General features: G+C 44.9%; 1 protein-coding gene across 1 annotated transcript; it reads left to right on the top strand.

Moving 5' to 3' along the window:
* The first annotated feature begins 5,555 nt into the window (after nt 1–5,555).
* Nucleotides 5,556–16,316, top strand: kcnk2a (potassium channel, subfamily K, member 2a). The gene is made up of 8 exons (XM_047031003.1): nt 5,556–5,751; nt 7,076–7,295; nt 7,522–7,612; nt 10,037–10,154; nt 11,072–11,232; nt 12,202–12,388; nt 12,659–12,798; nt 14,310–16,316. Coding segments are annotated over exons 1-8 (1,242 nt in total). The 5' UTR covers nt 5,556–5,750; the 3' UTR covers nt 14,634–16,316.
* The last annotated feature ends 565 nt before the right edge of the window (nt 16,317–16,881 follow it).

Here is a 16,881-nt window from a genome sequence, read left to right as displayed (position 1 = left end):
ATAGATTACAACTACCGATCCAAACAATACACACACACAGTATACATGAACACGCAAACACACACACTCAGCAGGATCCTAGCTGAGCTAACCCGACCCAGAATCGTTGCAGACAGTAACTCAGCATAACATTGGACAGCTCTCTTAAATAAGACATTACCCCCCCCCCCCCACCCCCCCCCTCCTCAACACACACACATATACTGTACACACAATCTTTCTCACGCACTCGCTTACATCATGCTGTGAGTGCCCTGCAGTGAGAGATGGGCCCTAGGGGAGTGGTTATCCTGTCATCTCATCTCCTGGCTCCCAGATGACTCCACCAGGCACCCCCTGAAGCAGGCCTCTCCCACTACTCACCGGCCCTCGCGGTCCAGGAGTCCTCCTGGCTCAGCGAAGAAGAGGATACCCGATAAAGGAAATGTAAAAGGAAGATTATGTACAACTGTGTCTGTGCGTGTGTGTGTGTTTTGAGAAATCCGAATAAGGTTGATGGCCAACGTAGTCCTTCAATTCAACTGCTGTGGGGGCAGCGACTCAGACACAAAACTTGAAAACGACACTGTCTTTCTAACCTTTAGGCCTACTTCCATCCTCTTAACCCCCCACTTCCCTCTCCTCTCTCCCTCACGTGTCTTCATGGATATTTGATTCTCATCAATCTCTCTCATCACCCACTCCCTCTCTGATGCTGAGCCAAACCATCACTCTGCCTTCTATAAATAGACTTGTATGGCACTGGCATACAAGCTGTTAAAGACATTAATTTAGACCCACATAATCCAGGTCTGGCTTCTACTTGAGTATTTGAGGAACCTTTGGCAGGAGTTCAGAGACATAAAGTTTACGTTTGAGAGGGAAAAAAGCATGTGTTCGTGTCTGTGTGCATCTGCCTGCCGAAGTTACTGACAAGCTACCCCAGCAGTGAACCATATTGTACTGAACAGTAAAGCTAGCCATGGGTGTAATTGCACCAGCCATGAACAAACAGCGAGCAACCGTCCAAGCTAGCATACAGAACATTCAGATCATACAACTGCCTGTCTCTTCTGCTGTTAATTTGGAACATTTAAATGTGTGTGCGGACACTGATGAAACTCTGACGAGGGAAAACAGACTGTCCACTCTAAATGTGGTTTTTCTTCTATCAATTTCTCTCAGTTTGGTGCTGTAGTAGCCTCTGTCTAATTTCCCTGGAGTTAGGCAGGAATCGGTGTATATCCCACAAAAGGTCTCTTGAAATAAATATAGAAAATCCTTTCCTGGGATATATGAAGGTTCTGCGAAGACTTATCATTTGGTTTAAATAGAGTTCATTAGTAATAGTAGATATGGAACTGGGTTGACTTCAAGTGAATTTAAAGCGGAAAGAAATCCGCTGAAATGTCATGTGTGCGTGCGTGTGCGCGTGTGATTGAAAGAGTGGTGGAGTGGCTGTGCATGACTACAGTTCAGTATGGCAATCAACGAATACCCAGTATCACTCCGTGTAATTACCATTTTTCTGTCTGTCTGTCTTTCCATCCGTTTGTCGCCTGCTCTCTCTTTCTCTCAGCCACTGACACACGTACGCACACACACATGCAAACATTCTTCAAGCCTTTGCGTGACTCTCAGCTTTTACCAAGTTCAATTACTCTCTATTTCACAGATCGTTGGTAAGCACTCAGTCTTCTTCCATGTTGTCATGAGCTCATTTACAGGAAAGGGACTATAATTGTTAACATCCATGTGTGTGTCTTTGTTGTGTGTGTGTATGGGCAATTTTCTGGAGCTGAGTAACTCTGGTGGTAGGTGGATCGATGAAGGAGCTTTGAATCACACAATCGCAGTCAGCTATGAGACCAACTGTCATTTGTTCTGATCCTGAGTTTTATGACCCGACAGATTGCAATGAACTGTGCCCACAACAGACACCTATCTGCATGTTCCAGATTTTCTTTTTCTTTTTTGCCTGAGCTGCACAGCGCTAATTAATTCTTCTTTTCGGTCTATCTTTACAGAGCTGGAGACGCCTGCACAGCAGTTATTGCTCTGAATATTCAGGCAGACTAGGTAGAATCTGATTCTTACTTTCAAAATTATCTGCTTTCGTTATTTTTTTCTCTCCTTTTTCGTTCACTGTCTCTGACTCTTTCATTGCCTCTCTCTCTTGAATAAATCAGCTCTTCATTGTACATTTTTTTTTAAACATTTTTAGTCATTTAGCAGACGCTCTTATCCAGAGCAACTTACAGTAAGTACAGGGACATTTCCCCCGAGGCAAGTAGGGTGAAGTGCCTTGCCCAAGGACACAATGTCATTTGGCTTGGCGGGGAATCGATCCAGCAACCTTCTGATTACTAGCCCGACTCCCTCACCGCTCAGCCATCTGACTCCCTTATCATGAGCCTCTTTGTTTGTTTTCCAGATGCAGAAAGAGTTGACCCCACCTTCTCTGAATGCCACGATAAATTTAGCTCAGCTTTTTTTTTTCTACTCTTTTTCCCTCCGTATATTTTGACCCTCGTTTGTGGTGGTGCAGATGGCACAGACGTGTTTACTCTCTCCTTAACTAGTGTCATGCTCCTCCTCTCCCCTCTGCCCTGCCGCCCGGGGCCACTGGAGGTGTCTCGTGGGAAGAGGGCAGGGGGAGAGGGAATTCTGCTGGAGTTTTCTGTGGAAGGGGGGGAGGGCATCTCCACCGAGGAACGGTACCATGTTTCGAGGGCGCAACAGAAATAGATCAATGACAGAAATGGCTTGACTTCACTCCCTGCAGCGAGCAGTGAGGAGGGAAGGGTGTGAGATGTGAAGGGCCCCGACGTGGCAGGTAAACAAACAAACACAGACTGAACGAGAAAAACAACACCCTGAAAGATCAGGATTCCCCATTAACAACAGACTAACATAATTGCATTGTTTGTCTTTCTGCTCCCCCACAAACTGCAGTTCACATTCTAGGACTTTGTTTCCCAGGTTGGTTGTTTTTCACTAAATATTTTCTTTTTAAATCTTTGTGACAGAAAGAGAGCGAGTGGGAGTGAGAGCAAGAGAGCAAAAGACAGAAAGAAAGATAGAGAGTGAGAGAGCAATAGAGAGGGAGAGAGGATGAACTCTTGCTGTCCAGCTATGTTGGTGTTCCCAGAACATCTCTGTTTGTTTTAGGCATAGCATAAGTGCATTCACGTATATATATCCCCCACACACACACACACACACACGCACACATACACACTCACACAAACACACACACACACACACACAGGACCCCTCGTCCCATACACCCCTCACTGTTCTCACCAGTTATGTAACCCTAGAAATCCACCAATTCACCCCTCCCACCCCTATAATAATAACAGTAAGAGCACCTCCACAGCTATTTTTAGGCCCTGACCCTATTCTCGATAATAATAGTTTTTGTTTGACCCTAGATGCATTGGGACTTGCTAAAACAACATTGACATGGACATCCATGCAGCACAGTATCAGCCCTAGGTAACCTTTGACCCCTGGGGGAATGTGCAGTTTAGATGGTTGAGAAGACCTGTAAGCTAGCTCGTTTGGCACACCCTCATCTGATAAACCACTGGGATGCTGAACTTCATCTGGGTTCGCCGGCATTCACATGTTTGGTTTGGGTACATTTAGAAGTGAAAATGTTTATTTTGTTGTCAAAACATCTATTCGAACTGATTTAATAGCATGTGGGTTTTTTAAGGGTAGTTTAGGTTGTTGCTTAGCCATGATTATAGTGGGGTGGTTAGAAACCAAGCCATTCAATATGTTAATGTATTTGAAGCAAATGAAAGTTTTCCATATAAGTGAAGAAAAAAAACATTCATTGTATGTAAGCTTTAATCTAAATAATCAAAAATAAACCTGGAAAGTTAATCTTGCCTGACACGCAAAGGCAGAGAGCACACACCTTTGCCCGCATGCCCCCCTCCCCCACACACAACCATGCACGAAGTCACACACATTCTACACACCTAGTCAACAGTTCCTGTCACACACCAGGGAACATTTTTTCCAGTTTTCCAGATTGGTGGGTTTTGGGGGCGGTTTCTGGTTGGACCCGTGTGGTGTTGGAGGACGTGAGGCGGGTAGTTCTGTGGCAATGGTTGTCTAATTACATGCCTGTCATCTAGAATTTTGGGGCATTTCTCCACAGGCAACTGAAGGGGCGCCTCTTGTTAGCTTTAATTAAACCACAAGTAGACTGGGGGCCTAAAAACAGACATGAGTCAGGATTAGTCCACCCCCGGTTCTAACCTCCTCCGACAGGAGGTGAGGGAGCAGGAAGGTTGAAGTCAACACTTGGAAACCACCTCAACCATCTTCCTCATTAGGGCCCCTCAGGTTGCCGTGGAGACGTATGGGGTCACTATGGGGTTAGCGTTAGTTACCGTAAAGATGTAGGTTTGACTGGCCCTCGTGAGGCCCTTTCTCTCCAGGCCAGTTAAAGCCCTGAGTGATCTTGTCATTCATTTCCTCTCGGTAGCTGGTCAGGGTGCAAATGTCACATGTCGTTGCATCGCTCGTCATTATCGCACAGTCCCGCGTTTTTGCCCTCTCCTGGCTTCGATCTTGAGTCCTCTGACCAGAGGCCACACCTAATAACCTTATACAAGGACCAAGTTAGCCAGCCATGCCACCAAAAAGCCAGCTATTCGGTATTTGAGCTGAGGAGTGAGTTTAACCGATTAACCTTGCATCTCATATTGACTCTTTCCTATGGACTTGTGTCTGGTCTTTTGCCAGAACAATGCAAATCAGGTAAATCCAATTAAAATGTATCTACAAGGAGGGAGGGAGGGAGGGAGGGAGGGGCACTGATGTTTGGGCCGAACACAATCATTGTTTACAGCACCTGATAGAACTACACATCTGGAATCATCTTTCGTAGAACTAGTCCTGCATGATACAAGCTCCTTTTTCGACCGGTTTCCTCCTGAACCCGACCAACACTCAGAACCAACAGCAGACACTGTCTTGAATTAGTCTGGAAAATGTTCATTAAGGTACATGACACAATCAAAACAAACAGGACTGCAGATGGTGGCCAGGCTATACTCTGTAAGATATGCAGTATTTTGGCATCAGAACCACCCAACTTGTCTAGAGTTTGTCGATGTTTTCAGAGTGGGTTTAAACGCAATGACACTGGAGGAAGAGGGGATTCAGCAGAATGTGCTTTACATTCGAAAAAACTTGTGGAACACATAGCAGTATTGATAACTTTAAAAACATCGATAAGTTTGGCCTTTAATCTAGAATACACGCTTTAGAAAGAGAAATAATGAGTAGTGGGGGAGACCGCATGGCCTATAGGGTGAATGTGAGCTGGCATGATGATTTGTAGTGGACTCACTCACCCCACCCCACTCACTCACGTGTCAGACAGCGGAGCGGGGAGGGGAGGTATAGATACTCAAGAGGAAATTTCCGATTTTGCCCCCTACTAACCCCCTTTTACCCCTCCCCCTCCCCACCGCTGTTTACTCTGTCCCGGCCCCGCTGCTGCGCGCTCAGCATCACCTCCGACGTAAAAACGCGCCGGTCGCCGCGTCCGCGAGTTCAGAAGAGACAGAGGAGAGTAGTCGCTCGGGTGACATGTGGAAACGTCCGACCGCGCGCACCTGCCTGTAAGTTCTCAGCGACACAAGAAAAGTAGAGAAGACGGAGCGCAAAGAGGAAATATTCCCCTAATCACGGAAAGAACGTCTGATGAGGAGCGGAGAGCAGAGGGCATCGGGTAGAGAAGAAGTGAGTGCATGCGCGTAAAAGTAGCTGTTATAGCTCATTTGATAAGGTGATTGAGATGATAGTTGGTTTCTGCACTTTAATAGATCTGAGAGGAAACAAACATATAATTCTCACAGAAGTTGTTATGTTGCCAAATAAAATAAAGACATATTTATGACAAACACTCAAATGTTATTTAATTATGTGTAATTAATGTTGTGTAATTTTTAACTTGTTTAACTACATGCTCTTATGGTTTCTTCCCTTTAGCACTATTTTTTGGTTGTTCACAATATGTACTTCTTGTTTTTGACTACCCGCAATGCTGTGGGGCTATCTTGTTGTTATTATCAGTGACCTATGCACTTTGTGAAGCTCTCTCTTGGAAGTCGCTTTGGATAAAAGCGTCTGCTAAATGAATACATGTAAATGTAAATGTAAATGTAATTAATTTTACGAGAGAGTGGGTGTCTCACGCGTAAAACCTTATCGTTGAAAGAATGCAGCAAATAATTTTATTTTTCCTTATCCTGACACTGAACTCGGTGACAATTGTTTGATGATTGTTATAGGCCTACATTAATTAAATAATTGATGCATTTTACCTAAGCGATACTTTTCAGGTTTAACCTACAATTTATGGCACTTTAAAGATTAGGGCTCAATTTCCTAAGGAGCTGTACAGTAATAGGTTGTGTTCTCACATGACAGTTAAAATGCTTAGGGACTTAATCTACAGGAATATTTTGTAAATAAATATTTGTTTAATTCTTAACAGTGGGAACACTTGTCCGTTACATAAGTGTATAAATTGCACAATATGTGCAACGTGCCATTGTAGTACAGTACTGTACAGTATGTAGGGTTTAACTCAAAGCTGGTTATCATCAGCTCTGAACTATAACTCTCTTTCTTCTCTCTCCTCTCTGATTTGCCGTCTCTTTAACCTCCATTCACCCATTTCGTCTAGTTTTCCCCCCATTCCCTTGTCCCCACTCACTGTCTTAATCCACCTGCTTTTACCCTCTCCCACGGCCGTTTTACCCAGTAATAATTAGTAAAAGTCCGCATGTTGAACTGCACAGGAAAGCGTGTGTTTATAAATCGATCGGGGTTTCTTTCGCTTGATCTCATTAAGGCTTGACTTTACTCCATTGACTTTTAATATGTTACACTGCGTCTCGAATGGGACGCACTTCCCATCTCCTGATTTACAGTCAGTTTGGGGACGGTCTAAGAACACAAAGAAACAAAGGTAATTGAATGTACCATTCAATTGTAAAACATCCCTAATCAACCAATCAATTCATCTTCCTTACCCCACCTCCACCTACCCCCTTGGCAGTGGCAGCACCTGACCTACTGGACCCCAAATCCGCAACTCACAACACCAAGCCCCGCCTCTCCTTCTCCACCAAGCCAATCACACTGAACCCCGAGGAGGACTGCGACACCATCACCACAGTCATGGAGTGGAAGACAGTGTCTGCCATATTCCTGCTGGTGGGGTTGTACCTGGTGATGGGAGCAGCGGTGTTTAGGACCCTGGAGCAGCCACACGAAAGGCAGGCTTTCCCTTTATTAACCTGTCAACCTACCAAACAGACCTGCTGCCGAGGACTGACTGCCTGACAGTCTGTCTGTGTCTGTGTCTGTGTCTGTGTCTGTGTCTGTGTCTGTGTCTGTGTCTGTGTCTGTGTCTGTGTCTCTGTCTGTCTGTGTCTGTCTGTGTTGGCCCACCTGTCTCTGTGTCTCCCTCATGCTGACGGCTTCTCCCCTTGTGCCTCTCAGTGCCCAGCGGTTGGCTATTCTGGCCCAGAAACTGGAGTTCCTGTCCAGGCACTCCTGTGTCAACCACAGCCAGCTGGAGGAACTGGTTAGGGTAAGACTATGGGACACACACTCTCCCATTCACTCACTCACAAACACACATACACACAAACACACACACTCACACACACACACAGGGAAAATAAAGTGATATGATACATTTGATATAAGTTTATGCGGAGGTGTGACATTGAGTGACGATGTAATCTACCAGTTTCAAAGACAAAGTGTCAGGCAGCCAACCATCCAACCGACCAACCATCCAACCATCCAACCATCCAACCATCCAACCATTGCGCTTCATCAATGTTCAAAGTTCATAAAACTTTTTTTTTGTAATCTAGCAACACGTGACATTTTACATACTGTTCGCACAAACGCACTCACACACACGCACGCACACACACACACGCACGCACACACACGCACGCATGAACGCACACACGCATACTGACAGGCCCAGGCATTCGACCTGCTTATGTGTGTGCTGTGTCACTTCAGCACCACGGCCAGCTCCTGGTCAGCCCAGACAGCAGAACGTTGGAGCAAAGCTCTCTAGCTATCTGAAGGCCCCCCAATGTCCTCACACACACACACACACACACACACAAACACAAACATGCACACACACACACACTCACGTGCACACACACGTCTCTCTTCACTACTACACTACAGAAGAGCATTCTCTCAGTGCCTCTACCAGGACTCCTTCAGCTTTGTTGGCTAAACATTGAGCCTGAGTGGTTTTCTGAATTGGAGATGCTGTGATGCTTTGATCATTTTGTTCATGTGGTAAAATCATACACACACACACGTACACAAATACACACACACACACACACACACACACACACACACACACACACACACACACGTACACAAACTGCTGACTACACACAGGTACACAGTTGTTGTGTTGGATGATGGCAGGTTGGTTAAGGGTTTATTCCCAAACGGTTTAACAACATTATTATCAGCAGGTAACAGACACAAAACAGAAATCCAACTCCGCTTGCGACGCTGCAAACACACACATGCACACACACACAGTTTCCCAAAATGTCACTTATCCATAATGATATGTTCCTATGTCATGTTATGTCCCCTATGTCATGTTATGTCCCTCGACACTGTGTCCTGTGTCTAGTCTGTCTGTGTGACGTGCCTATGCAGACGTGCAGGTCATTCATATTTCATGAGCAAGACTTGTTTAGTTCGCCAGCTGTTTGGGTCTGAACACACCACACCACAACACAACACACCACACCACAACACACCACAGCACACCACACCACAGTACACCACACCACAGCACAGCACACCACAGCACACCACACCACACCACAGCACACCACACCACAGCACACCACAGTACACCACACCACAGCACACCACAGCACACCACAGCACACCACAGCACACCACACCACAGCACACCACAGTACACCACAGCACACCACAGCACACCACACCACAACACAGCACAGCACACCACACCACAGCACAGCACACCACAGCACAGCACACCACAGCACAGCACAGCACAGCACAGCACACCACACCACACCACAGCACAGCACAGCACACCACACCACACCACAGCACACCACAGCACACCACAGCACACCACAGCACACCACACCACAGCACACCACACCACACCACACCACACCACAGCACACCACAGCACACCACAGCACACCACACCACACCACACCACACCACAGCACACCACAGCACACCACACCACAGCACACCACACCACAGCACACCACAGCACACCACAGCACACCACACCACAGCACAGCACAGCACAGCACACCACACCACACCACAGCACACCACACCACAGCACAACACAGCACACCACAGCACACCACACCACAGCACACCACACCACACCACAGCACAGCACACCACAGCACACCACAGCACACCACACCACAGCACACCACAGCACACCACACCACACCACAGCACAGCACACCACACCACACCACACCACAGCACACCACACCACAGCACAACACAGCACACCACAGCACACCACACCACAGCACACCACACCACACCACAGCACACCACAGCACAGCACTAGTTTGATCCGATTATCATGAGGCAGATTCCACATTACATCATTCACATGACTCTTCATAGTTTGTCGTTAATATTTGGATGCTTTGCTTAGTAAGTTGGATGGAGAGAAAAGCTATAATTGTCTAAAACTAGCATGCACAGTGCCACAGATGAATGGGAATGCATGCATGCTTTTACACACACAGACTCACAAGACTTTAATGTTCCAAGAGAAGATTCTGATCTAGTACCTCCTTTCAACATGAATTAGACTTCAAAGGCAAATAGATAGCTAATGTGTGGAATCTTTATTAAACTGTGCAGTCTCTAGGCTCTCTTTATGAAATACGCTGCCTATCTGTGTGTGTGTGGGTGTGTGTGTGTGTACCTCCAACAGCAAGTGGTGTCCGCTATTCGTTCTGGAGTTAATCCAGCTGGAACACTGACCAATCAGGGCAGTCTGTGGGACCTTAGCTCCTCCTTCTTCTTTGCTGGAACTGTCATCACCACCATCGGTAAAGTCTTACCCATGCACAGACATACATACACAAATACAAATTAACTCTCGATTTTTGCAAATTTTATAAACTGACCAACCAATATGATATCAAGTTATGGTCACGTGGTCGAGGTGTAAGCATGTTGTTAGTTTGTCAGTTATTACGTTGAAGAAATGTTTACATTTAGAATAAGTTCAATCACAAACCAAAAGCTGTTTTCGAAATCTTGACTGAAAGTTAAAGACAAATATAAAAAAGACACAAGAAGGTTCTTCCGACACAGTTTTCTCAGACAACAGAGGGTTATCTGTTGAAGACAAAGTGAGCTAACTAAGTGTTTAGACTGCATAGCCATTCTCCTTTCCTCTGCCAAACTCTTTCATCTCCTCTCTCTCGTTGCCTCTCTTTTATCTGGGTGAACGGAACCTATGGGACTGGGTAGAAAAATAAATCAAAAGAGGAGGGGTTGGAAGAGATAGGGACGAACTAGGGCATTTTCCACAGTAGAGACAAGTGTAGAGTAATAAAACAGAAAATAAAATACATTATGGAGTGCTTGACCATAGTGTCTGGTTAATGGCCTGTCCGAGTTTTGTTACGTACTAGTATAATTCACACTTATATGTATTTACTTTTCTTAGAGACAGTGGCTGAATGGTGAACATTCACTTGAAATATGCTGAGATCACATGACGTGCATAAAAAGAAAGAAGTGCCCAAACCTAGTGTTCGGGAATAAAAAACAGGTCTACAGAAATTAACCTCAATGACGATACAGGCAATGGAAACTTTACTCATTCTTCATCCTGTGTTTTATTGACTTGTTCTGGTGACTCAATATTGAGGGGTCCCCATAGAGTAGCTACAGTGTATCCGGTGTAGTGAGCAGAAGATTGATTTGTGTTCCTGTGTGTGTGTGTGTGTGTGTCCAGGCTTCGGGAACATCTCACCCCACACTGAGGGCGGACGGATCTTCTGTATCGTCTACGCCCTCCTGGGAATCCCTCTCTTCGGTTTCCTACTGGCTGGTGTTGGGGACCAACTTGGGACCATATTTGGCAAGAGCATTGCCAAAGTGGAGAAGATATTTGTGGTGAGTCCAGGGAACATCTGGCCTCACATTCTCACTCACGGTACCACAGCTACCTGGTGTGTTTAATTTACCCAGAGAATCGAGATGTATACTTTGAATTGGTGTGGTATTCTGGGTGATGGTAATCAAGTGCGCCCAAACAATTAAACTATATTTGCAAGCAAGTGTTTAATTGAGGTATTTTAATTGATATGAATAGCTTAGACAGAGCTGATTAACGAAATAACTGTTATCCATATGCAGTCTGGGATTTACACTTTCTGAAAGCCTGTTTGCTGCAATGATTAATTTGCTGCATACAGAAATCTTTGCCTTCAGCATGAGTGTGTTTGTGTTTAAAAATATGTCTTATTTTAACCAACTTTGGACCCTGTGTATTGTTATTCACAGGGGTGTTTAGGAATGTAATTGTGTTTTGGGGGTTGAAGGCAGACAGCAGTTTGAAACACATAACAGACTGAAGTTAAGGTCTATGGAGGAGTGTAAAGGTGTGTGCACACACACACACACACACACATACTAACACCCACACATACACACACAAACACAAATTACCAGTGTTTTGTGGGAGGCCAGTTTTCAGTGTGTGCGTGCGTGTGAAGCTCTACATAATTACTTCTCCATGCTCTTGGGACTGCAGTCCTGGCTATTAGCTACATCCTAAATGAGGGCTGCGAGAAATGTATTCATGACCATATCTCACTAGGGAATAGTGTCATCCCTACTGCATCTCTCTGTCCCTCATGTCTGCGGTAGATTCTAAAAGGATTAGTGTCTGAAATACATGGATTTGTTGACACTATAGATTTTGGACCCTAAAAAATATCAGACACAGCAATTCCATTTTAGTAAATAAAAAGATAATCCTACATGTTGACGACCAACTTCTTTTCGCCCCAAAGGGTAAATCCATGCCCCTTTCTCTCTCCCTCTTTCCGTTAACCTTCCTCTCTCTTTCCTCTTTGTCAGAAGTGGGACGTGAGTCAGACGAAGATCCGAGTGACGTCCACTGTCCTCTTCATCCTCTTCGGCTGTCTGCTTTTCGTGGCGTTGCCGGCCGCCATCTTTAAGCACATCGAAGGCTGGAGCGGTCTCGAGTCGCTATACTTTGTTGTAATCACCCTGACAACTATCGGGTTTGGGGACTTTGTTGCTGGTAACGACATTTCAGATTGATCCAACGATACAATTGATACAACGTGATCCTGAGTCACAATAAAGCCACAAGGTAGATTTTGCTTAATCAGTTCCATAGACAGCAATGGACAATAACCGATCCTTGTAGCTACCGTAACATTCAACAGTCCCAGCAAGAGGAGGGAGGTGCCATCTTGATCTGAGCTTAGACAAAGAGAGCTTCAGAAGGGGTTCTTATTACAATCACAAAAATAGTATGTGTAAACATGTGCATGCTGTTTTCCTCAAGGTGGTTCTGAGATTGAGTATCTGGACTACTACAAGCCTGTCGTATGGTTCTGGATCCTGGTCGGTCTGGCCTATTTTGCTGCAGTGCTCAGCATGATAGGAGACTGGCTAAGGGTCATTTCCAAGAAGACCAAAGAGGAGGTACGTGTGTGTGTGTGTGTGTGTGTGTGTGTGAGTGAGAGAGAGACAGAGAGAGACAGAGAGAGAGACAGAGAGAGAGAGAGAGAGAGAGAGAGAGAGAGAGAGAGAGACAGAGAGAGAGAGAGAGAAAGAGAAAAGAGAGAGAGAGAGAGAGAGAGAGAGAGAGAGAGAGAGACTGTCTATCACTGACATCCACATACAGGTTGGTGTATGCCAGAGACCTCTGACCTTTAGTCCACTTCATCTCATTCAAAACACCAAAATCGTTTTCAATCAAGTTAAAATATTTCCCAATCAGATCAAATCCACCTAAAAAAAGGCTGTGAGTTTCTCCAGGGACTCTCCTTGTCTCTTAAAAGGTGAACACACATGGAGTTTTATCCTCCTCTATTTAATTGGCTTTTAACCAAGCATCCCATCAAGCAGCCGATGGTATATTTACAGGTAAAGGCCCTGATCCTTTTCTTGGTTAAAATAGATTTTTTCTCTGTTGTTCTTTTGTGTTGCAAATACATCGTCTATCGTGTTCATTTGCACTGTGGCTGAAACAGCACCTCAGCGCTCATGTGATCTGTCTAATGTCCCTGTTTCAGTCCAACATCTTTGATACTTGGTGGCTCTGAAGCTATAGTTTTGTGCGTGAGAGTTATGAGGGTTAGCGTTCCATAAGGGGTTGGTTTGATACCCCAAGCCTGTCTCTCTCCTGGACTTCTGTGGGAGTTTATAACTGTGAATGTCATGTCTGAGTGTTCCAGTTATCTATCCCTCCAACCCCAGCACACATGACTTAAAGATCCCAGTGAAAAGCTTGAATGTAACAAAGCCTCTGAAAGAAGCTTCCTAACAGATGCAAACAACCCCAGTGTCCACTCTCAGCACAACCCACGCAAACAATGAACAACCCTTCCGTCAACTTCTAATCTTTTACAACACACAGTCGCTCGCTGTTGCCTTTTCATTACCTGTATATCAATAAGTGATACCGGTAACATAGACCAGCATCTATTACACTAACACCCTCATTTACTAAGCAGATAGGAGTATCTGTAGCTATTTTTACATCACTCCAGTCTGTTTGAGGAACTGAAGTATACAGTCCACCCGGCAGGTGGTCTATGGTCCCTGATCTCTGGGTGTTGACTCTGAATTTATGTAATTTCATTTTGGTAGCTTTGGCAAGGACTGAGGCCATGTATATGGATTTATTTGGGTGTGTGCTTGTGTGTGTTTGTTTGGGTGTAGCATTGTGTGTGGGCCTGTGTGTGTTTGTATGCCTGTGTGTCATGACTACATTTTCCACGCCGGATCATAAAGAGCGAACGGCTCAGGCTGGGCAGGTGTTGGAAACACACATGTAATTGAAGTGACTTCCTGGAAACGACGCAGAAAGCAAGACCGTCTGCAAAGAACAGCAGACTCACCAACCCCTTCCCTACTTTCTCTTTCTATCCCTTCACCCCGCTCTCTCCTTCCTCCCCTCCACCGCCCTCCCCTTCGTTTTTTCTCCCCAGGTTGGGGAAATCCGCGCCCACGCTGCCGAGTGGACAGCCAACGTCTCCGCAGAGTTTAAGGAGACAAGGAGGCGGGTCAGCGTGGAGATCTACGACAAGTTCCAACGGGCCGCCTCCATCAAGCGCAAGCTGTCGTCCGAGCTGGGCCTAAACCTCGCCCCGGAGCTGACCATGCCCAGAAGGGCCCTGTCCGTCAACTTTAACGACGAACGGGAGAAGGAGGCGGGGTTGCCGACCCTGACCAGAAATGGCGGCCTGTTCTTCAACGGCCTCGGGGGCGACCCGGAGGGAGGTGACATCGTCATCATCGAACATCTCAAATAAGGTTTGCGGCCTCCACCTTTGGCCTCCGAAAGCCAAACCGTAACTTGCTGCATCTCCGATCACGGCAGACAAATAGCAGACCGATGGCATCGTCATGAAACATCTACACCCACACCGGTGGGCTATGAGGCAGTCTAACGTCCATCACAACCGAACTATGATGTCTACGCATGTGAATGACTGTGTGTTGTTTTCCCGGGTTGAGACAGTGTCAGTAGGATAACTAACATGAGAGGAACCGATGATTTCCTTTCTGCCTTTAACCTGAATGTGAGTCTTGTGGGCGGTCGTAACGGGTTCCAATCTTCTTGACAGTTGGAAGAACCATTTTTATTCACCGAAGAGACCATTCCTGTGCCTACATTTTTTTAAAGATTACCAACCTGAATTTGAGTGAAAAGGCACATATGCAGGAACATTGTTTGGTTTGGACGAGAGCACACTTAGAGAGTGGTTACGGTTAAACCAAAGTCTGTTGTGTTTGACTTTGTGATCACTTCAAGATTATATTGTGAATGACAGTTGAAACAACAGAATGTGATGTCATAATGTAATGCTTGAGATTCCTGAGGGTGTGTTTTTGTGTGGGAAGCCAACTGGGATGCTTCACATGAAGCAGAAGTAATGTATGAATGGTTGGCTCCAAAGTGCACCTCTTGTTGCGTTCAATGACTTGATTTCTGGGGAATCCTTTCATCTATCTCACCCTAATACTGCGGGTCTTATTGATTTGCATGTTGCTAGTAAGGGAATAATTAGCCCCTGTCAAAGAATGTCATTAAATTACATTGCCAGCAGGACGAATAGATGCTATCACCAAGAAACAAAATGGCTGCCTTGTAAACTGACACTGACTGCAATGTTCAGTTATGCCAAAGGCCAAATACATGTGGAATTATAAGCATGACTGTCCTAGCATAAAACTAATGATTTTGTTTTTCATAGAATCACTGTTTTGTGTTCAAATTCAAGATTACAAGAAAATGTTTATGGAAGGCAAAATAGTTCTTAAACAAGACTATAAAAATGAGGTTCTTTAGGAGATGGTTGTTGAGAATTGATGCTCATAGCAGATGGATGCACAAGCTAGATGACTGAATGTTACTTGAAATCTTACTAATCGACACCATTCAACATGTAAAGTACACTTTAAACTTGACCAAACTATATATTTATAGTAGAATTAACTAAATACTTTCCAAAAATAAGCCTACAAACACCACACACAGTCACAATACCCACTCATACACTCTCTCCTTGGTTCACCTGCCATTCAAAATGCACTTTTATGTACTGTAACTGCCTTTTCTGAACATGACCTACCCTTTAAACACGGCTATTTATCGCAAGTGTTCATATCGTTGTATGGTGATGGCTTCATCAAGTCATTTGGCTGTGATGTTGCTAAATAGTTAGCTAAAAAACGCTGTGATGTTGCTAAGCAGTTAGCAAAGAACGTTGATGCAAAGAACTTATTAGCATCCTAAAACAAAGCAAATAGACGTCACACAGAACCAAAACAGAACCAAAACAGGTTCCACTATCCTCCCTCTGAAAACCCCTTACAGAACTACTTTGGTCCGCTGCTGGAACACTCATATTTCAAAAGGGTCTAGGAACTGAAAACAGAGTAACATTCCTTTTCGTGATGTGTGCTCATTTAGGTGAAAAGCATGCACCAAAGCACTGAAAAATATTTCTTTAAAATCGTAAATCGTAACGGGTTCCAATCTTCTTGACAGTTGGAAGAACCATTTTTATTCACCGAAGAGACCATTCCTGTGCCTACATTTTTTTAAAGATTACCAACCTGAATTTGAGTGAAAAGGCACATATGCAGGAACATTGTTTGGTTTGGACGAGAGCACACTTAGAGAGTGGTTACGGTTAAACCAAAGTCTGTTGTGTTTGACTTTGTGATCACTTCAAGATTATATTGTGAATGACAGTTGAAACAACAGAATGTGATGTCATAATGTAATGCTTGAGATTCCTGAGGGTGTGTTTTTGTGTGGGAAGCCAACTGGGATGCTTCACATGAAGCAGAAGTAATGTATGAATGGTTGGCTCCAAAGTGCACCTCTTGTTGCGTTCAATGACTTGATTTCTGGGGAATCCTTTCATCTATCTCACCCTAATACTGCGGGTCTTATTGATTTGCATGTTGCTAGTAAGGGAATAATTAGCCCCTGTCAAAGAATGTCATTAAATTACATTGCCAGCAGGACGAATAGATGCTATCACCAAG

The sequence above is a fragment of the Hypomesus transpacificus genome, chromosome 12 (genome assembly GCF_021917145.1).
Source record: "Hypomesus transpacificus isolate Combined female chromosome 12, fHypTra1, whole genome shotgun sequence".
Classification (NCBI taxonomy): domain Eukaryota; kingdom Metazoa; phylum Chordata; class Actinopteri; order Osmeriformes; family Osmeridae; genus Hypomesus; species Hypomesus transpacificus.
The sequence above is the reverse complement of the archived record's forward strand: the minus strand, read 5'-3'. Positions and strand labels throughout refer to the sequence as shown.